Source organism: Eleutherodactylus coqui, chromosome 9 (assembly GCF_035609145.1).
Source record: "Eleutherodactylus coqui strain aEleCoq1 chromosome 9, aEleCoq1.hap1, whole genome shotgun sequence".
Taxonomy (NCBI): Eukaryota; Metazoa; Chordata; class Amphibia; order Anura; family Eleutherodactylidae; genus Eleutherodactylus; species Eleutherodactylus coqui.
Window position 1 is genome coordinate 22,058,996 of NC_089845.1, and position 22,889 is coordinate 22,081,884.

A 22,889-nucleotide genomic window follows, 5' to 3' on the forward strand; every position below is an offset into this window, starting at 1 on the left:
CCAGACATGGCTACACAGTCCACCCTTAGTACTTGTCAAACTACTAACGACCACTTGTCAGTTAGTTTGTGAGTGCTTCTTATGCTCCACCCCTGGTGACACTATCACTCTGCTCCCTGTTGACGTCATTGAAGGTCCTAAAACATATATAAAACACAGATCCTGACCATCAGAAGAACAACAAAGTTAGGGCTCTTGAAAAGGGGAAGACAAAAATACCATAAAATAATGATAATACAACTAAGCCGTTATTGTCTCAGACACAACTCAGCAGTGCTGACAGAAGACACTGACCTGCTGTGACCACATAGAATTGGTGAGCTGAAGGATCTGCAGTAATGTCACTGCTGTGGGAGAAGACACTCTGCAGTTTGGTTTAACCCTTTCCAATCCAATTCATATTCTGGTTTTCCTAGGGGGCTTACTCTTTTTCTGCCGGTATACAACGGCGCTATCTGCTGGCTAAATCCAGTACTGCATCAGGTGACACGTTGGATAGGCTCTGACAGCAGAGAGGCTGGCAATATACAGTAAGAGAACCCCGACGGACGTCTTCCAACATCGGAGCTGTACAGTCTTAAATCATAATGTCTTCAGACGTCAGACAGTGGATTGGAAAGGGTTAAAGTACTGTGAATGGGTTCTTCCCATTTTCCACCCCCTGATGACATCATCACATACCCTACAGGATATATACAACACAGAGCCTGATCAACAGAAAAACAACATAGTTAGGAGTCTTGAAAAGGGGAGGACAAATATAACAAAATGAAAATACAACTAAGTTGTTATTATCTCAGACACAACTCAGTGGTCCTGACAGAAGACACCAACCTACCACCACCACCACAGATATCCAATAAGCTAAAGGACCTGCAGTGATGTCACTGATGTGGGAGGAGCCAAGCTGTGTTTGTCTTGTGCGGGGATCAAGATGGATGTAGTAGAGCTTTGTGTTTGATGTGTGGGGTTCATAATGGATGTACCATGTAGCAGAGTTGTGTGTGTGTGTGAATTAGGATGTAGCAGAGCTGTGTGTGTCATGTGTGGGGTCAGGATGCATGTAATAAAGCTGTGTGTGTAATGTGTGGGGTCAGGATGGATGTAGTAGAGCGGTGTGTGTAATATGCTGTGTGTGTAATATGTGAGGTCAGCATGCATGTAGTAGAGCTGTGTATGTGATGTGCTGTGTGTGTAATGGGTGGGAATCAGGATGGATGTAGTAGAGCTGTGTGTGATGTGTGGGGATCTTAATGGATGTACCATGTAACACAGCTATGTGGCACATTGCACCACCAGAAACACTGGTACTATGATTTCTTAATAATTACTAATCCTAATATATGGGGCACACAGACATGGCTACACAGTGCACCCTAAGTACTTGTCCTAATAAGTAGTGGACCCCGACCTAGTAACACAGTGCACCCTAGTATACAGGGGTCCCAGACATGACTACTCAGTGCACCCTTAGTACTTGTCCTAACACATAGTTTACTCTGATATTACTACACAGTGCACCCTTGGTACTTGTCCTAATATACAGAGGGTCCCAAACATGGCTACACAATGTACCTGTCACATCCCCCGGGTGCACCTTGCCACAGAATGTTGACATTCACACTGAACGCAAGTATAAAACACTACGCAATGCGGCACAGTGAGCACCACTTAAGGTAGATGGAAAGAACTTGTAACTACCAAACACTGAAGTGGGGAGCCCCTGCCTGCAAGCACAGTTATTCTCCTGATAAGGACAGCCTCACTGTCTTCCTCTAGGTCCTGACTATCCCTGGAGGAACCTCTGGAGAGATGAACTGACACCACAATGCAAACAACAAAGATAACCAAAAACAACAGAAAGGAATAAAGCAGTACTTATCTGTAATGGGAGCTATCACCCAGGCTAGAGGATCTCACCAGCTACCACCTCTCCTCTAGTGAACTGAAATCAACAGCAAGGGGAAGAGGGCGTGGTAGAAATATAAAGCTCTCCACATCAGCTGATAGGTAGAGCAACTAGCAATCTCTGCATAATATGCATTAACCCTTGCCCTGCATAGTAACAGGGTGACAGGTCAGACCCTGTGTCGTGACCACCATGCCACAATGCCGTCATGTCTGACAAGCTGCGACAGTACCTCCCCTCCGAGGAGGGGCCTCTGGACCCATAGGACCTGGTTTACTGGGATTCCATTTATGGAAGTTCCTAATTAATTGGTCCGTGTTCACCTGAACCACTGGAACCCACATCCTCTCCTCAAGACCGTACCTTCATCCATGCACCAGATACTGTAGCGAGTTCCTGACTTGCCAAGAGTCAATGATGCGGTTGACTTGAAATTGCAATTTCTCATTCACCAACATCGGCAAAGGAGGGGATAACCGAAGTACGGGACTCACCATTTTCTTAAGTAAAGACTAATGAGCTAGGAATCTCCAATCAAAAGGCCCCTTGGGTAATGCTCTCTGTGACCTTAAAAGAACCAATAAAATGTGGACCCAGCTTAAAGGATGATTGTTTAAGCTTGATGTAATTGGTAGACAACCAGACTAAATCACCCACTTGAAAACCAACTCCCTTTGACCGATTCTTCTCTGCCACCCTATTATAGCTTCTTACTGATCTTTTAATATTTCTCTGGACTTCTTCCCAGACTGCCTCGAGACTGGATGAAGATTCATTCTCTTAGGGCACCTGCGATATAGATTTAGTGAATGAACCAAAACACGGATGGAAACCATCATTGCAAAAAAAAGAAGATGTGCCCATAGACTCTAAGGATCTATTGTTCAGAGTAAATTCTGCTAAAGCTAAATACCACAACCAGCATTCTTGATTATCAGAAACAAAGCATCGCAGGTACTGTTCGAGAGTCTGGTTACATCTCTCCATCTGACCATTTGTCTCAGGATGGTAAGCTGAAAAAACAGACAGCTGTATACCTAACTGACGACACACAAAATGTCAGAGCCCCAATACAAACTGATCTCCTCAATCAGAGACAATATTAGATGGTACTCCGTGTAACCTAACAACACGAGCTATGAATAACTTGCCCAAGTTTTTTGCACTAGGTAGGCTAGGCAGAGCGCCAAAATAACAGATCTTGCTTAAAAGATCCACCACCACCCAAATAACAGTGTTTCCCTCTGATGATGGTAAGTCAGTGATGAAATCCATGGCCAGATGAGTCCAGGGTCTTTCCAGTACCGGTAGGGGCAACAATTTACTCGCTGGGAGATTCCAAAGTCATTTGGCTCTAGCACAGACCTCACATGCAGCAACAAAACAAAAAACAACACATCTCAAAGACGGCTACCAAAAAATTATATTTATCAACTTCTAAGTATTATTAATGCCTAGATGACCTATGAACTATGCATCTCAGAGAGTACCTGAAAACTCAGATGTAGAGGAACAGAAAGCTTCCCCTCTGGCAGGCCATCAGGCGCCAAATCTTGTGCCTTATGAATTTGCTCCTCCAGTTACTGGGACACCACGGACACCAACACCCTCTCAGACAGAATGGGTGCAGGGGGTTCATCAGAGACCACTGGGACAAAATTCCTAGAGAGGGCATCCGTCCTGATATTCCAACTACCAGGCAGGTATGTGACACACAAAATCGAAGCGAGAGAACGACAACGACCATCGCGCCTGCCTAGGATTAAGTCTCTCTGCTGATTCTAAATAAATCAGGTTTTTGTGATTGGTGATAACTGTTACCCTTATGTTGAGCCCTCTCCCAAAGGTGATGCCTCTCCTTGAAGGCCCATTTAATGGCCAACAACTCTCTGTCACCAATGTCATAATTCTGTTCAGTCGGGGTAAACTTCTGTGAAAAGAATGCACATGAGCGAAGATTCTTCAATTCACCAGAACAGCCCCCACCCGGACCTCTGAAGCATCTACCTCAACAACAATGGCCTAGAAGAATCTGGCTGTAGCAATCTCTGCACAATATGCATTAACTCTTGCCTTGCATAGTAACAGGTCAGACCCTATGTCGTGGCCACCATGTCACTACACCATCGCAACTGACAAGCCACAACAGCAACCTTAGAATTTGTCCTGTCCTGTATCTCTGCACCACACCTCTTCACTCTGACATGGGAAATATATTTGGGCAGCCACCCACAGATATTTCTGTGTCCAGATGATTGGGGCTGCACAGAATGGCATTTAGCATGTTGTGCACCCCTGTTTATTTATTTTTTATGGAATTTACTGTGCTGTATAAATAAAGTAATATTTTATAGCGAGGGTTGTTATGGATGTGGCAATACTAATTATGTGTAGGGGTTTTATTTGTTATTTTTAGTTTTTTCATAATTTAAAGCCTTGTATAAGTGGAAAATAACAAACATTTTCTGTGAAAACTTTAGATGTCGTGGTTAGCAATGACTGCTGCATCTATAGAGTCAAAGGTTAAAAGTAGTTAGATGAGCAAGTCCTGATCTTTCACTCCTTTTCTGGGAAAAAAAAACATATTTGACAATGACAGAAATGAGAGCAATTATGATGGGTGGATGATAAAATAAAGTAAAGTCCATGTCACACCTCCTAGGGCCAGGGGGAGAGAGACAGGAGAATTACAAATCTTCTATACTGCCTGCTGATCTCCCTTTCCTCTGTTCTGTAAACCCATTGAAAAGTGAAAGCTGTAAATTCAGGATTCCCAAATTCAATTCAAATGCCTACAATTCTGGTTCTGTGTCATTTTAAAGCCAAGAATATTGACTTTAAAATAGCACAACAAGCATGTTGATAGTAATGATAGAAGTAGAGCTAAAGCCATTTGAAATAAAATGAACTCTGTGTGTCCCAAATTGTAATGTCAGTTTCCTGCAGAAAAAAAACAGAATTCTGCCTAAATAGTTGGGGGGGTTAATAACCATTACTTTATGTAATGCAGTTGTAGTGAAACATCTGACTGCTATTTTTTTGTATTTTTAGCTCCAGGAATGCCAACATATCTTCTCTTACTTAGCTCATAAAGCATAAGTCTAAGTTGGTGATTCAATGCCTCTACAAAGTGTTTAAATGCATCCAGTGAGCAAATCCAAAATGATCAGAATATAATCCATATATTTAAACCATAAGATCACAAATTATGTCCATTTCTGAAATTCTTCACTGAAGGCTACTTGGTTCTCCAACCAGCCCAGATTTATGATGGCATGTATGGGGGCACAAGGGCTCCCTCCGCCCCACTGTACCCCTGAGCTGGTGGAAGAACCTGTCCTCAAACATGGAGACATTGTACTGCAGGTTCAGTATAAAAGTATTGTTGTTCTTGTTAGTTGTTTAGTCGTTCACAACCCTCGGTGACTCTAAAGGTGAGCTCACTCCATTTTTTTTGGTTTTGCACTGCTTCTTTCAGTTGTCTGATATCCATGCCAGTATCAGCTTTGACAGTATCAAGTAATAATAAAATTATTATGCCCCATAAATTGTCTGACTCTTGTCTTTAGAAATGTCTCCACTGCATGACATTCCTTCTTCTGGTAAATTGATGAATATAAAGCCTCAATGTCCAAACAGACTTAATAGCTAAACCCATTCACTTCTAAACCCTTTGGTCTTTTTCAGTACATCAGTGGTATTTCTGACATACAAGGGTAAGGGTATCCCAATGACATCCATATACATACTTATGTTTTGTGTCTGACTATTGATACCTACACAATTAATCTGCCTTGTACATTTTGTGCATTTGGGGGGCAATCTAGAATGTGGCCATATTTGGAAATAGTGAGAATGTATCATCAAATTTGTTCTCCTCAATCATATTCTTTACCTTTTCCTCAATTCATCTTTACAAGTGATTTGAAGATTGGACGGTAGCACCAAATAGCATTAAAAGTTTGCAGTACCAAAGCTGATCAAAATGAAATGCTGCTAGAGCAATCAGCTAATTAAAATACTATTGCAAATGAGGAAAAAGAAATGCTAATAGAGCAATTACTGCTAAATGTTAAGCCATTTTTTATGAGACAACTGTTGGCACTCAAGCTACCGACAGTTGTCCCGGGTATGATTGCTCCTGTGCTTTTACACAGGAGGATCATCGCTCAGTGAATTGAGGCTAGCGGGCCGAAGAACGTTCTGGTCTGCTCACCTCTATTCACAGTAAACAGGCCATCATTCATAGATGAACAACTGCCTGTTTAAAATGATTTTATGGTCGTCTACATAAAAAAGATCCGATCAGTGATATAATGTTGATTGGTCTTTCACTGCATGCATTCACACTGAGCAATTGTTGCGTAAACTGGTCAATCTAATGAGTGATTTGCGTGATAATTATTCTGCGTAAAAGGAACTTTGAATATTGGAGTCCTGATGAAATTATGAAATTATGGTCTTGCTTGTTTTAGCTCCGCAATATGGATCTGCAGACTGCTATATCTCCTTGCTTTCTTCTGCTTAGAATAAAGAGCAATCAAGTGAGGCTAGTTGAACAGTATTAGTTTGAATCCTGAGCAGTATGCTATGAAGTTATGATTGGAACATGAAAAATCATCCATTTCAGCACAGCTTTCAGATATATACTGTAAGACACTGAGTATTTGATATATTATTTTAATGTGAACCAGTAAAGATTATGTCTTAAGATTCCTGTTTTTTCTTACTGACAGTGAATGGAGCACTAGTATGTATGCATGACCATTAGAGATGAGCGAACGTACTCGTCCGAGCTTGATGCTCGTTCGAGTATTAGCGTGTTCGAGATGCTCGTTACTAGAGGCGAGTACCACGAGATGTTCGAGTTACTTTCACTTTCATCTCTGAGACGTAGTGAAGGAAAGAGACGGTTGTTCGGAGGGTGGATATTCCCAGGAGCGCGGTGTCCTATTTTTACAAGTATACAGTTTTTATCTCTGAGACGTTAGCGCACTTTTCTGGCCAATAGAAAGACAGGGAAGGCATTACAACTTCCCCCTGCGACGTTCAAACACTATACCACCCCCCTGCAGTGAGTGGCTGGCGAGATCAGGTGTCACCCGAGTATATAAATCAGCCCCTCCCGCGGCTCGCCACAGATGCGTTCTGACAGAGATCAGGGAAAGTGCTGCTGGTGCCGGAGCTGCTATAGGGAGAGCGTTAGGAGTTATTTTAGGCTTCAAGAACCCCAACGGTCCTTCTTAGGGCCACATCTGACCGTGTGCAGTACTGTTGAGGCTGCTTTTAGCAGTGTTGCACAATTTTTTTTTTTTGTATATCGGCCGTGCAGAGCATTGCGTCCGCAGTCTGCAGTCATTGTATAGAGTATAGGGCCAGTACTGGTGAGGCAGGGAAAGAGATATTCAGGCTATATAGGCAGTGGGCTTTTTCCAAAAAATTGGGGAAAAATACTATATTTGGGCTGCCTGTGACCGTCTTCAGTTTACTGCGTGTCTGCTGGGGGTAGTAGTCCTAATAAATACGCAGCTAAGCATTACAGCAGGCTTGCGCAAAATTGTTTCCTGGATCTGCTGTCTCTGTTACATCAGCGCTGTCATCCCGCCAGAGGGAAAGAGTATACATAATATTATACGCTGCCTACAGTATCTATTTGCTGGGGGTAGTAGTCCTAATTAATACGCAGCTAAGCGTTACAGCAGGCTTGCGCAAAATAGTTTCCTGGATCTGCTGTATCTGTTACATGATCGCCGTCATCCTGCCAGAGGGAAACAGTATACATAATATTATACGCTGCCTACAGTATCTATCTGCTGGGGGTAGTAGTCCTAATTAATACGCAGCTAAGCGTTACAGCAGGCTTGCGCAAAATTGTTTCCTGGATCTGCTGTCTCTGTTACATGATCGCCATCATCCCGCCAGAGGGAAAGAGTATACATAACATTATACGCTGCCTACAGTATCTATCTGCTGGGGGTAGTAGTCCTAGTTAATACGCAGCTAAGCGTTACAGCAGGCTTGCGCAAAATTGTTTCCTGGATCTGCTGTCTCTGTTACATGATCGCCGTCATCCCGCCAGAGGGAAACAGTATACATAATATTATACGCTGCCTACAGTATCTATCTGCTGGGGGTAGTAGTCCTAATTAATACGCAGCTAAGCGTTACAGCAGGCTTGCGCAAAATTGTTTCCTGGATCTGCTGTCTCTGTTACATCAGCGCCGTCATACCGCCAGAGGAAAACAGTATACATAATATTATACGCTGCCTACAGTATCTATCTGCTGGGGGTAGTAGTCCTAATTAATACGCAGCTAAGCGTTACAGCAGGCTTGCGCAAAATTGTTTCCTGGATCTGCTGTCTCTGTTACATGATCGCCGTCATCCCGCCAGAGGGAAACAGTATACATAATATTATACGCTGCCTACAGTATCTATCTGCTGGGGGTAGTAGTCCTAATTAATACGCAGCTAAGCGTTACAGCAGGCTTGCGCAAAATTGTTTCCTGGATCTGCTGTCTCTGTTACATGATCGCCATCATCCCGCCAGAGGGAAAAAGTATACATAATATTATACGCTGCTTACAGTATCTATCTGCTGGGGGTAGTAGTCCTAATTAATACGCAGCTAAGCGTTACAGCAGGCTGGCGCAAAATTGTTTCCTGGATCTGCTGTCTCTGTTACATGATCGCCGTCATCTCGCCAGAGGGAAAGAGTATACACAATATTATACGCTGCCTACAGTATCTATCTACTGGGGGTAGTAGTCCTAATTAATACACAGCTAAGCGTTACAGCAGGCTTGCGCAAAATTGTTTCCTGGATCTGCTGTCTCTGTTACATGATCGCCGTCATCCCGCCAGAGGGAAACAGTATACATAATATTATACGCTGCCTACAGTATCTATCTGCTGGGGGTAGTAGTCCTAGTTAATACGCAGCTAAGCGTTACAGCAGGCTTGCGCAAAATTGTTTCCTTGATCTGCTGTCTCTGTTACATCAGTGCTGTCATCCCGCCAGAGGAAAACAGTATACATAATATTATACGCTGCCTACAGTATCTGTCTGCTGTATCAGCTCAGCATTTTAAAAAAGCAAAATACTTAAGGCCTACTACTGGCCTTTGGCCACTTGACTGCTTCTGCGCTGTGAATTCCACTAGCTCAGTCGTACGCACCTACATCTCACTACAGGAGTGCGCAAAATTGTTTCCTGGCTCTGCTGTGCGTTCCGTAAGGGAAGTCAGCCTCCAACCACAGGCCAATAAGCGGCACATTTAATTACAGCGTTCTGTTTCTGCACTACTGGTAATAGAGCATGCTGAGGGGTAGGCCTAGAGGACGTGGACGTTTGCGAGGACGCGGAGGCCCAAGTCAGGGTGTGGGCACAGGCCGAGCTCCTGATCCAGGTGTATCGCAGCCGACTGCTGCGGGATTAGGAGAGAGGCACGTTTCTGGCATCCCCACATTCATCTCACAATTAATGGGTCCACGCGGTAGACCTTTATTAGAAAATGAGCAGTGTGAGCAGGTCCTGTCGTGGATGGCAGAAAGTGCATCCAGCAATCTATCGACCACCCAGAATTCTGCGCCGTCCACTGCTCCAACTCTGAATCCTCTGGCTGCTGCTCCTCCTTCCTCATAGCCTCCTCACTCCATTACAATGACACATTCTGAGGAGCAGGCAGACTCCCAGGAACTGTTCCTGGGCGCCTGCCCAGAATGGCCAGCAATGGTTCCTCTCCCACCGGAGGAGTTTGTCGTGACCGATGCCCAACCTTTGGAAAGTTCCCGGGGTCCGGGGGATGAGGCTGGGGACTTCCGGCAACTGTCTCAAGAGCTTTCAGTGGGTGAGGAGGACGATGACGATGAGACACAGTTGTCTATCACTCAGGTAGTAGTAATTGGAGTAAGTCCGAGGGAGCAGCGCACAGAGGATTCGGAGGAAGAGCAGCAGGACGATGAGGTGACTGACCACACCTGGTTTGCTATGCCTACTGAGGACAGGTCTTCAAAGGGGGAGGCAAGTGCAGCAGCAGGGCAGGTTGGAAGAGGCAGTGCGGTGGCCAGGGGTAGAGGCAGGGCCAGACCGAATAATCCACCAACTGTTTCCCAAAGCGCCCCCTCGCGCCATGCCACCCTGCAGAGGCCGAGGTGCTCAAAGGTCTGGCAGTTTTTCACTGAGAGTGCAGACGACCGACGAACAGTGGTGTGCAACCTTTGTCGCGCCAAGATCAGCCGGGGAGCCACCACCACCAGCCTCACCACCACCAGCATGCGCAGACATATGATGGCCAAGCACCCCACAAGGTGGGACGAAGGCCGTTCACCGCCTCCGGTTTGCACCGCTGCCTCTCCCCCTGTGCCCCCAAGTGTTGGAGCGCAAGCGCAAGTACGCCACCACGCACCCGCACGCTCAAGCGTTAAACGTGCACATAGCCAAATTTATCAGCCTGGAGATGCTGCCGTATAGGGTTGTGGAAACGGAGGCTTTCAAAGGTATGATGGCGGCGGCGGCCCTGCGCTACTCAGTTCCCAGTCGCCACTACTTTTCCCGATGTGCCGTCCCAGCCCTGCACGACCACGTCTCCCGCAACATTGTACGCGCCCTCACCAACGCGGTTACTGGCAAGGTCCACTTAACAACGGACACGTGGACAAGCACAGGCGAGCAGGGCCACTATATCTCCCTGACGGCACATTGGGTGAATTTAGTGGAGGCTGGGACAGAGTCCGAGCCTGGGACCGCTCACGTCCTACCCACCCCCAGAATTGCGGGCCCCAGCTCGGTGGTGTTATCTGCGGCGGTGTATGCTTCCTCCACTAAACCACCCTCCTCCTCCTCCTCCTCCTACGCAACCTCTGTCTCGCAATCAAGATGTGTCAGCAGCAGCACGTCGCTAGCAGTCGGTGTCGCGCGGCGTGGCAGCACAGCGGTGGGCAAGCGTCAGCAGGCCGTGCTGAAACTACTCAGCTTAGGAGAGAAGAGGCACACGGCCCACGAACTGCTGCAGGGTCTGACAGAGCAGACCGACCGCTGACTTGCGCCGCTGAGCCTCCAACCGGGCATGGTCGTGTGTGACAACGGCCGTAACCTGGTGGCGGCTCTGCAGCTCGGTAGCCTCACGCACGTGCCATGCCTGGCCCACATCTTTAATTTGGTGGTTCAGCGCTTTCTGAAAAGCTACCCACGCTTGTCAGACCTGCTCGGAAAGGTGCGCCGGCTCTGCGCACATTTCCGCAAGTCCCACACGGACGCTGCCACCCTGCACACCCTGCAACATCGGTTTCATCTGCCAGTGCACCGACTGCAGTGCGATGTGCCCACACGGTGGAACTCTACGCTCCACATGTTGGCCAGGCTCTATGAGCAGCGTAGAGCTATAGTGGAATACCAACTCCAACATGGGCGGCGCAGTGGGAGTCAGCCTCCTCAATTCTTTACAGAAGAGTGGGCCTGGTTGGCAGACATCTGCCAGGTCCTTGGAAACTTTGAGGAGTCTACCCAGATGGTGAGCGGCGATGCTGCAATCATTAGCGTCACCATTCCTCTGCTATGCCTCTTGAGAAGTTCCCTGCAAATCATAAAGGCAGACGCTTTGCGCTCGGAAACAGAGGCGGGGGAAGACAGTATGTCGCTGGATAGTCAGAGCACCCTCCTGTCTATATCTCAGCGCGTTGAGGAGGAGGAGGAGGAGCATGAGGAGGATGAGGAGGAGGGGGAAGAGACAGCTTGGCCCAATGCTGAGGGTACCCATGCTGCTTGCCTGTCATCCTTTCAGCGTGTATGGCCTGAGGAGGAGGAGGAGGATCCTGAAAGTGATCTTCCTAGTGCGGACAGCCATGTGTTGCATACAGGTACCCTGGCACACATGGCTGACTTCATGCTAGGATGCCTTTCTCGTGACCCTCGCGTTACACGCATTCTGGCCACTACGGATTACTGGGTGTACACACTGCTCGACCCACGGTATAAGGAGAACCTTTCCACTCTCATACCCGAAGAGGAAAGGGGTTCGAGAGTGATGCTATACCGCAGGACCCTGGCGGACAAACTGATGGTAAAATTCCCATCCGACAGCGCTAGTGGCCGAAGGCGCAGTTCCGAGGGCCAGGTAGCAGGGGAGGCGCAGAGATCAGGCAGCATGTACAGCACAGGCAGGAGAACACTCTCTAAGGCCTTTGACAGCTTTCTGGCTCCCCAGCAAGACTGTGTCACCGCTCCCCAGTCAAGGCTGAGTTGGCGGGAGCACTGTAAAAGGATGGTGAGGGAGTACGTAGCCGATCGCACGACCGTCCTCCGTGACGCCTCTGCCCCCTACAACTACTGGGTGTCGAAGCTGGACACGTGGCCTGAACTCGCGCTGTATGCCCTGGAGGTGCTTGCTTGTCCTGCGGCTAGCGTCTTGTCAGAGAGGGTGTATAGTGCGGCTGGGGGAATCATCACAGATAAGCGTACCCACCTGTCAACCGACAGTGCTGACAGGCTTACACTCATCAAGATGAACAAAGCCTGGATTTCCCCAGACTTCTCTTCTCCACCAGCGGACAGCAGCGATACGTAAGCAATACGTAGGCTGCACCCGCGGATGGAAGCATTGTTCTCTATCACCATCAAAAACATGGACCTTTTAGCTTCATCAATCTGTGTATAATATTCATCCTCCTCCTCCTGCTCCTCCTCCTGAAACCTGACGTAATCACGCCGAACGGGCAATTTTTCTTAGGCCCACAAGGCTCAGTCATATAATTTTTGTAAACAATTTTTATACGTTTCAATGCTCATTAAAGCGTTGAAACTTTCACCTGAACCAATTTTTATTTTAACTGGGCTGCCTCCAGGCCTAGTTACAAATTAAGCCACATTAACCAAAGCGATTAATGGGTTTCACCTGCCCTCTTGGTTGGGCATGGGCAATTTTTCTGAGGTACATTAGTACTGTTGGTACACCAATTTTTTGGGGCCCTCGCCTACAGTGTAATCCAATAAATTTTTTGCCCACCTGCATTAAAGCTGACGTTACATCAGCTGTGCTGGGCACTGCAATGGGATACATTTATGTACCGCCGGTGGGTTCCAGGGAGCCACCCATGCTGTGGGTCCACAGGGAGTTGTAACTGCATGTGTCTACTTCTAAAGAACCCCAGTCTGACTGGGGCATGCAGTGTGGGCCGAAGCCCACCTGCATTTAATCGGACGTTACCTCAGCTGTGATGGGCACTGCAATGAGATATATTTATGTACCGCAGGTGGCTTCCTGGCACCCACCCATGCTGTCGGTCCACACGGAGTTGTAACTGCATGTGTCCACTTCTAAAGAACCCCAGTCTGACTGGGGCATGCAGTGTGGGCCGAAGCCCACCTGCATTTAACATGACATTACCTCAGCTATGATGGGCAATGCAATGGGATATATTTATGTACCGCCGGTGGCTTCCTGGCACCCACCCATGCTGTCGGTCCACACGGAGTTGTAACTGCATGTGTCCACTTCTAAAGAACCCCAGTCTGACTGGGGCATGCAGTGTGGGCCGAAGCCCACCTGCATTTAATCGGACGTTACCTCAGCTGTGATGGGCACTGCAATGGGATACATTTATGTACAGCCAGTGGGTTCCAGGGAGCCACCCATGCTGTGGGTGCACACGGAATTCCCATTACGGAGTTGTACCTGTCTGTGACTATTTATAAAAAAACGCGGTCTGACTGGGGCATGCAGACACCTTGACAGAATGAATAGTGTGTGGCACATAGGTTCCCCATTGCTATGCCCACGTGTGCAGCTCCTGATGGCGGTGGCACAGGATTATATTTCTCATTGCTTCTGTACAGCATTGTGGGCTATCGCCCCGCCCCTTTTAAAGAGGGTCGCTGCCTAGCCGTGCCAACCCTCTGCAGTGTGTGCCTGCGGTTCCTCCTCATGGCAGACGCACTTATAAATAGACATGAGGGTGGTGTGGCTATGAGGCCAGCGTGTGGCATGAGTGCAGCTGAAGGCTACGCAGGGACACTTTGGTGTGCGCTGTGGACACTGCATCGTGTGTGTGTGTGGGGGGGTGGGTTGGCAGCATGTAACCCAGGAGAAGTGGCAGCGGAGTGTCATGCAGGCAGTGATTGTGCTTTGTTGGAGGTAGTGTGGTGCTTAGCTAAGGTATGCATTGCTAATGAGGGCTTTTCAGAAGTAAAAGTTGTTGGGGGGGGCCCACTCTTGCCGCTATTGTGGCTTAATAGTGGGACCTGGGAACTTGAGATGCAGCCCAACATGTAGCCCCTCGCCTGCCCTATCCGTTTCTGTGTCGTTCTCATCACTTTCTTGAATTGCCCAGATTTTCACAAATGGAAACCTTAGCGAGCATCGGCGATATACAAAAATGCTCGAGTCGCCCATTGACTTCAATGGGGTTCGTTACTCGAAACGAACCCCCGAGCATCGTGACAATTTTGTCCCGAGTAACGAGCACCCGAGCATTTTGGTACTCGCTCATCTCTGGTGACCACCAATAGAAACATGGCTTGGAACCCTCCATTCTAGTGAGCAGTTGGGTCCCAGAAACCCTCAGAGATCATACATTTATCCTGTGAATAAGTAATAAATATTTTTCATTGGCCATTCCTTTTAAACAGAATGCCCCACCATTGGTTCTGTAGCAATATGGACTCTAACTGTTTGGGTGCTGTTCAATAGTGGATGTGTCAATCCATTAATAGGCAACATGTGAAGGCCTTTAGGCATAATCTTAAGCCAGATCTCACTTGAACTGGGTTTACAGGCTATCTTGTCACTGTGCCTGCATGTCTGCAGTTTGCCATTCGCACCTCTTGCCCTACGCCACTCTCCTTCATGCTTATCTGCTGCAGTCTTCTTCCACCTGTTCCCTCCCTTCATTTTCCCACTTTTTCTCTTCTTTCTTGTCCACTTTTTTCCCACTTGCCTGCACTCCCTGTTTGGCCCCAAATGCTTCTTATCTCCTGCTCTCAGAAAGCCAAAGTTCCACTTTCTCAGCCACTATATAGTCTCCCCATCTTTGGCTTCAGACTTTGGCAAGGATGCAGACACTATATACCATTAAAGGACAGTACCACACTCTTACATGGCCCTGGTGCTCAAGTGGGACAGGGAGGGAGAAGTAAGCTGCTGCTCTAGCAAGTGTTGAGTGGCATACTATAGAGATGTTGAGTTTTGTCAACAGTTTGCAAGTAAAGTTTTCTTCTTATGACCTTTGCATTAAGATTATATTTGTATAAACGGTATAGGCTGTGCTTTACTCCTGCCTATGCAGCACTCTACATCCTACTCTACCTCCTAGGCTCTTATCATCAGTTTTGGTGCTAGCATTCATAAATATATACCTGGAGGTACTCTTTAGATTCATTTTTTAAATAACATTTTAAATGGTAGATATTGCAGACAGGATGCATCTTAATATATTTTCATTGTTCTCCCCTGCGATTTGAAGCCCAATAATCTTTATTTTCATAGACCATCACTGTTTATTATAACCAAAATACCTGAGATATTTGAAGAGGCAAAGAATTTATTAAACTCAGAAATGATCTAAAACTGACTATGGATTTTTCTACATCTGATTATGGAGTATGAAGTTGATTAAATGGTACCTGTCATTTCATAAAACTTGTTACATTCCATTAAGACATATTAAAAGTTCTGATTAGTGAAGGCTTGGGTACTGATGCCTTCCCTGGTGCAAAAAAGTATAACTGGACACTACTGATCAAAACTTTTAACATTTATTTATTACAGTATTTTTTACATAGTTCTGTATTTTATAGCTAAATTTCAGCACGTCAGATTAGTTTCCTATCTTAAGGCCTTTGTCTGCAGAGTCACTTTAAACATTTATACTCACTCTTATTATTCTTTTCTATTTTCCCTTCAGTTGTACACAGATCAAGACAAAGGAGAAGGAAACTTAAAATATATTTTATCAGGAGATGGAGCTGGCAGTGTATTTATTATAGATGAAAACACTGGGGACATCCAAGCTGCAAAAAGACTGGATAGAGAAGAGAAGTCAACTTATGTTCTTCGAGCCAAAGCAATAGACAAAAGAACAGGAAAGCAAGTCGAACCAGAATCTGAGTTTATAATTAAGATTCACGATATCAATGATAATGAACCAAAGTTTGACCAAGATGTTTATACTGCAACTGTTCCTGAAATGTCAGAAGTTGGTAAGTAAAATTAACATCTTAGTTAACTCACATTACACTATATGATCAATTTCACAATAACAATATTTACTAATTTACTTGCTGGCTGTTAACAAGATGTAATAGTGTCACAGACTAGGTAACTACTCTATGTGAAACATTGCAATGCATACATTGTAAATGGATTTAAATGAGATATGAATTAAAACTCCAGTTGATCCAGAAGAAGATAAAAACAAGATTTAGATCCGTTTACAATAGAGTGAAAATTCCTTTTAGAATTCCTTTGTTTAACTCCTTGTGTAACTCTGTAAATTATGTTTCTACCCACTCTTTATAACATTACTAATTCTACTCTGATCGTGTTTTATAAGTATGGTTATGAGCCATTTGTGATTACTTTTATGTAAATGGGAGGACAATATAAGCCTTGTAATATCCACATCTATAGGCATCTCACTAAGCAAGCTAGAAACCGGCTGCACACTGATGAGTGGCAATCACCTCGAAACAGCTGTCTGTGTATGGTTATAATCTCCTTCTGTAGAAGAGTCTAGCTTTGGCTCAAAATTCCCAGTCATTGTTAAAAGGCGTTTTAAAAGGTCTAACATTGACTTGCAGGAATGCTGCTTCCAATTGGTGGCACCGTAGAGGTATTGTTCCCATTTTCATATTTCCCAGAGGAGCAAGGATGGCCTTATAAATCTCCTCACACTTTCTAGGTGCTCTCCTTAAGAAGAAACAATACCCTTGCTGATTACTCTTAGACCTCTTTCACATGAGAATCATTCCATGGCAAAGTGACTGTCAGAACCAATGGTTTCCTATGGATTCATTCAGACAAACAATTTTTTGATATGGAAAAAAATTGAGCTGAAAATTATCATAAAAGCACGATTTCAACTACCAAAATTCAACGCTGTCATTATATAGGTTTTGCCCTTTGTTTGGACAGAACAACACAGGAGGATCCATAGATTCCTATGGGAGTCTATGGGAGCTATCAGAAAAAGAGAGAGGGAGGGAGTTAAGCAGAGGCTAGCACTGCTAAGCACATACAGGTGCCTCTAGTTGAGGCATTTAAAAGTAATTTAAGTAGTTCTGCTGACCGAGGGATTTCGGGGCAGCAGCGTGTTTTTTCTGCAAGCAGCTGTGTGAATGGACAGAAAAATTGGGAATAATAGCAGCGACTTGGTTGCGGCTACTCTTTGTTCGTACAATTTTCGGCAGAGATAGTTGCAATATTTTTTAAACGGCTCACTTTGATGTTTGTGTGAAAGAGGCCTTATGCATGACCTTTAGGTGACTTTTGTACGTAGCAGAGATGAGCAAAGCCAGATTCAAGATTTGGGCAAAACTAATCAGTTTAAGAAGTTTGGTAAAGTATAAACAGTCTTGGTTTCATCCACAAAACATTACAAATGAAAGTAGATAATCAGCAATTTTATTTTACAGCTGGTAGAGTGTGTCTGCCATTATTAGTTATAGAAGTTTTACACAGGATAACTATTGTCTGAATAACTGCTCAAAAGAATGAATGCAGACATGCAGAATACGCCGCTGTTCACACCTACAGAAAAACATACATGATTGCAAACACAAAGGTACTGGGAGGCAAATGAAGAAACCACCACCCTCAAGCCAGAGGGGCTGGTATTTATGTGCAGCAGACCAGGGGGGATTGGTAGCTGGAGAACTTCACACCCCTGAAGCCACCTTAAGCACCCCACACCTGTGGAGGTGGGCTCCTGGAAACCTATAGAACTACAGGTCCTAGGATGTCCTAGTGCAGTAGCCCTCTGACCCCCAAGTAGTGGTAGTCCTTCTGTGCCCCCCTCAAGTAACAGTGGTTTCTCTATGCCTCCTAAGTAATAAAGGTCCCTTTGTGCCCACATAGTGATCACTCTTTGTTCCCCCAAGTTATACTGGTCTATGTTCCATAGTGGTCCCTGTAAACCCCTCCTTAAGAAATAGAGCTTTATTGTGGCACCCTTCCAGTAATAGTGCTCCTCTGTACCCTCATAGTGGACCTTCTGTGTCCTCATCATATAATAATGGTCCTCTAGCCTCCATACTGGTCCTCTTTACCCACTCTTAATTAATAATGGTCCTTTGTGTACCCATATAGGTGACTCTGTTCCCCCGGTTCAACTGGCACCACCACCTTATCATTTTCTATACACTGTGCATTGTTGGCACTTGGCAGTGTGGACATCCTACATGCTTCTCCCTTCCCCAGTCTCCTCCACTCCAGCACCTCTGAGTACTAGAGAAACCAAAGAGGAGGAAATTGCAAAGCAGAATGTAGGACACACGTGTTGTTGTGTGCCAGCACCACACTTGGTAAAGTAGGAGAGGATTATGACTCGTGAAGGTATTGGTTAGTGTTAGTGTGGCGAGAGGAAGTGAGGGCCCCACTGTTTATCTTTTTTTTGGATAATTTTGAGTACAATTTTAGTTTTCTTGATTCCATCTAGAGGTGATATGGTGGATGTATGGTTCCTTTCACCTATATAAATTTTACTATCCTGCTATGTTGCATACCTTTCTTTAAGACGTTCTCTCTGCTATGATGTCATAAAATGTTTGGAGGCTCATTTACTAATATCTTCATGGGTTCAGATCAGACTAGTGCACGTGCAGTGCCTCGTGTAAAGTCATGCAATGTAGACCACTGATGGACAGATCTACTCACGTGCCCCTCCATCAACAGCCATGTTTAAGACAAAAATGGTATACAGCAGTGAAAAGGCAGGGGGCAGGGCTTTTCACAAACACAATCCTGGTCTGAAACCTTGAAAATATTAGCAAATACATTGTTTCCAGACCATCTTTAGAATACAAATATATGTACACTGTTTGTTTGCAAAACTCATCATACAGTCACAGCTCAGGGAGATATACAAATTATTAAAGTTGTGGCATGATTAGATGAAGGATCTTGCCACCTAAGGCTATAAAAGTGTTTCTACCCATAGCCTATAAAAAAGTCCTCAGAGGATTCCTGCATGTAGTAGACCTTTTTTTCCACTTATGTATAGCTTGTTAACTATTACACATGCTTCTAGGATGCAATCAAAAAGATTTCACCAAGTTAACAGAGTTTGAGAGTGGGCACATTATTGGAGTATGAGAAGCTAGATGGATGTATCGATAAATTGCCTGCCACATAGGCTTTTCTGACCAGACCGTTAGGAATTGATGGGACCAGTGGATGAGTGAAGGCATGCAGACAAGGCAACTGGGCTCAGGACACCCTCAACAGACCACGAGTAGAGATAATCGTCTGATCATCTGAAAAAGCTCAAGCAGCTACAAATGTTTCATTGTCTACCATCGAAAGACAGGTGGTGCCATTGTTACAGGCCCCTGTGTCTTTCGGAACAATTTTCAGATGCTTGGCTGAAGGACATTTGGTCTCACAGTGCCCATTATGTGTTCTGCTTTTGACACCAACCCACCATTGCCCTTTTTGCTGTGGTGTTGTGAATAACGAAACTGAACTGCTACAGAATAGAACTAGGTTGTCTTCATTGACAAATACAGTTTTAGTTTAGGCACTAACAAACAGCTGTGTTTATGTCAGGAGACCAAGTGCTGTGGAGCAGAACACTATCCCCCACTGCTGGTGTGATGGTCTGGGGGTCCATCACATATGACAGTTGGTGACTTCTAATAGTGGTATGAGGGCCAATGACAGCTCAGCGATATGTTCAGGACATCCTGCAGCCACATGTGTTGCTTCTCATGGTGGCTTTCAAGAGAAATTTTCCAACAGGATAATGCTCATCCGCACATACCAAGGGTATCACAGGAATGCCTCCCCCATATTAACACATGTCAGTGGCCTGATAAATCACGAGATGTATCAATAATAGAACATGTATGGGACCATCTGGGATGCCAACTGTGACAGCCTACAAGTGTGCACGATCTAGAGGTTCAGTTATAGCTAATAAAGACCAATATGCCGCAGAATGCCATACAGAACTGGTGTGCCTCGATTATTACACCTTACATCCAAGCTAGAGGCGGTACAACTGCGTAATAGAGACTCCCTTCAAGTGCTCCGTTTTCTGCAATTAATTATGTTTTTGCTTTGATATTGTAATCACATACTTATATTAACGTTATTTTCACACATGTAAAGTTTCATTTAATTCTGACTACTCCTTCTAGATGCTTTACTTTTTTTTGAATGAGTGTATATATATATATATATATATATATATATATATATATATATATATATATATATATATATATATATATATATATATATCCCATTCAAGGCATGCCAAAAACTCAAATCCACTAGTTCTGGTAAGGAAGGTTAAGATGGGAAATATCTGGGGGAAGAGAGGGGTGTGGTGAGTAGTGTTATGTTTTGAGATCACACTGTTTCATTTAACCACATCTGAAATTGAGAGAACATGAAAGAGCATGAAGGTCTCTGCAAGCTGGCACCACTTGCTCGAGTATTTTGCCTTAACGAGTACACTCGCTCATCTCTATTGCTAACACTATAAACAGTATGATTAGTGCATTGTAACATGTAACAAAAAAAAATGAAATATAATTATGCAGGCAGTGTATTTCAATGTTGGCTAATATTTAAACATTTACAATAATTTATCATATTCAACATAAAAACTTTGTACTATGGCAACTGCAGAAAGATTAATTCCATAACTGCCCCCTAACAGAATGAAGTATTGCACATTGTGGGCATCCATTGTCACATTGATCTATGTTGCATATGTTATTATGTCACTGCATTAAATTGTGCTCGAAAATGCCTAATGTAATTGCTTCAAGAAAATATGGGCCCTAAATTAATATAACAGAAATAAATGAAACAATCCAATTTATCTAGAGATAGTTGTAGAGCTGATCAACATGATGTTTTGTTAGATGTCATATGAACATTTTACCGTTCTCTTTAATAAATAACTTTTCCTTGAGCGTTCTGTAGTCAAGCAACAGTGACAATAAATTACTTTTGAAATTATTTTCTATATTTTCTGTATATTTGAACGTTTTGGATATGACAACACATGCTGTAAAAGCATCTGTAAAATATGTGATAATATTCTGTTTTGAGTTATATTACCTATAACAGACAACAATAAAGCTGCCCACATTAAAGTAGTGAAAATAAAATACTTTCATGCAAGTATATTTCATGTAATAGTTTTTTTTCTTTACAATCAGCATTCACTTTGCTTTCATTCTTTGTAATAAAGTAAACTAAAACGCATCCATACAAAAAGGTCACTGCAATGTGAAAAAGCAGCATAAAGCAATTAAATGATAACAAAACTCCAACATGTAAACACAGCTTTGCACATGGCGTTATTATGGCTCTGCACAATCTCCAGGTTGTGTGGAGCCATATAAAGGCACCAGCATGCTTCTGCTTTTATATGGAGGCATACAGAGGTATTTGTCAAATTCTGTGTGAAAAAGTGTCATGCTTCACTGATCATCATCCTACATCAATATTCTACCCTAGAAGCACCGCTTCCTTGGGAGAATTCTCCTGACATATGGAACCCCACAGAGTGTCATATGACCACACACAGTAGGTCCTTGTGTCCTCCGAGTACTAAGCTGCAGGGAATTACACATGTTGCCATACATCATCCTGCCCACAGTTCTGCCAAGACTATATTAGTCTATAGGTGTTTTTTATGTAGTGTTGCAGTGGCTTTTGCTATCATTTTTTTTTAAATATGGCTTAACCCCCCTCCTCCAGTAAGATTAGAATGAGCTCTGTTTGTTCTGCAGCAAAAGGACATTACCGCTTTAGACAAACAGCTTGTTCTAATTCAAATGGCAGTAGTTCCAGTTCTGTCAGTGCTACCAACATGTCTAAAGAAATGATTCTTGGCTTTAAAATGACAGCAAAAGCATGTTGTTGGCACTTAAAGGATTGGAGCTACAGCCGTTTGAAGTTGAGTCTGGAATACTGAATAACCAGCTGTCACTTTTCAGAAAGTGGGTGCAGAGCAGAGAGGGAGTAAAAGTGGAGAACAGAAGCACCTACACATAATTGGTATAGCCACATCTATAACATCTACTATTATCTATCCAGGTTGGTAAATTCCATTAAAAAATACTGAAGAAAGAAAATGCAAAAAATAAATATTTTCTGTTCCTCTTGCTTCATCAAAATGGGAATAAAAAAAAGAATGCCAATCAAAACTAAAAGTTGTCCCACAAAAAAACAAGAAAAAAGCAAAAAAAATGCTCTGATCCAAGAATGTGTTGCCACACAAAAAGTCTTTTCTTAAAACAAAAGTGTTTATTTTGCACAAAAGTAGTAAAACATAATAAAACCTCTGTAAATTCTGTGTTGCTGTAGTCATAATCAGGCGTAGAATAAATTTAACATAATATTTATACTACACTGTGAACTCTGTAAAATGAAATGCCAAAAACAATGTAGAAAATGGTTTTTCTTCTATTTCCCCGTAGAAAAAAAATAAGAAAAGCAATTTAATACACTTTATGTACTGTACCCAAAATGGATATTAGAACGGGTCCCACAAAATACAAGATGTCATACAGCTTCATTGATTAAAAAATAAAAGAGTTATGACTGCTGAAACACAAAAGGAGAAATAACTTACTAGTTCTTAAGGCTAAAAATACCTATGTAATTAAGGGGTTACAAATACACTTAAGGCAACTAACGTATGCACCACATATATTCATGTGAGGCATGAATTCAAACTCTACAATAAAAAAGGTACATTTTGGTACTGTTTTTCCAAATTTAGAGCTTGGTCAGACTTGCTAAAA

General features: G+C 44.0%; 1 protein-coding gene across 1 annotated transcript in view; it reads left to right on the forward strand.

Moving 5' to 3' along the window:
* The window catches only part of LOC136578756 (cadherin-9-like), a 128,124-nt gene that overhangs the window by 25,236 nt on the left and 79,999 nt on the right, over positions 1-22,889 (forward strand). The window contains exon 2 of the mRNA XM_066578925.1: positions 15,809-16,103. Coding sequence (XP_066435022.1) covers positions 15,809-16,103 — 295 coding nt within the window. The remainder of the gene's footprint in view (positions 1-15,808; positions 16,104-22,889) is intronic.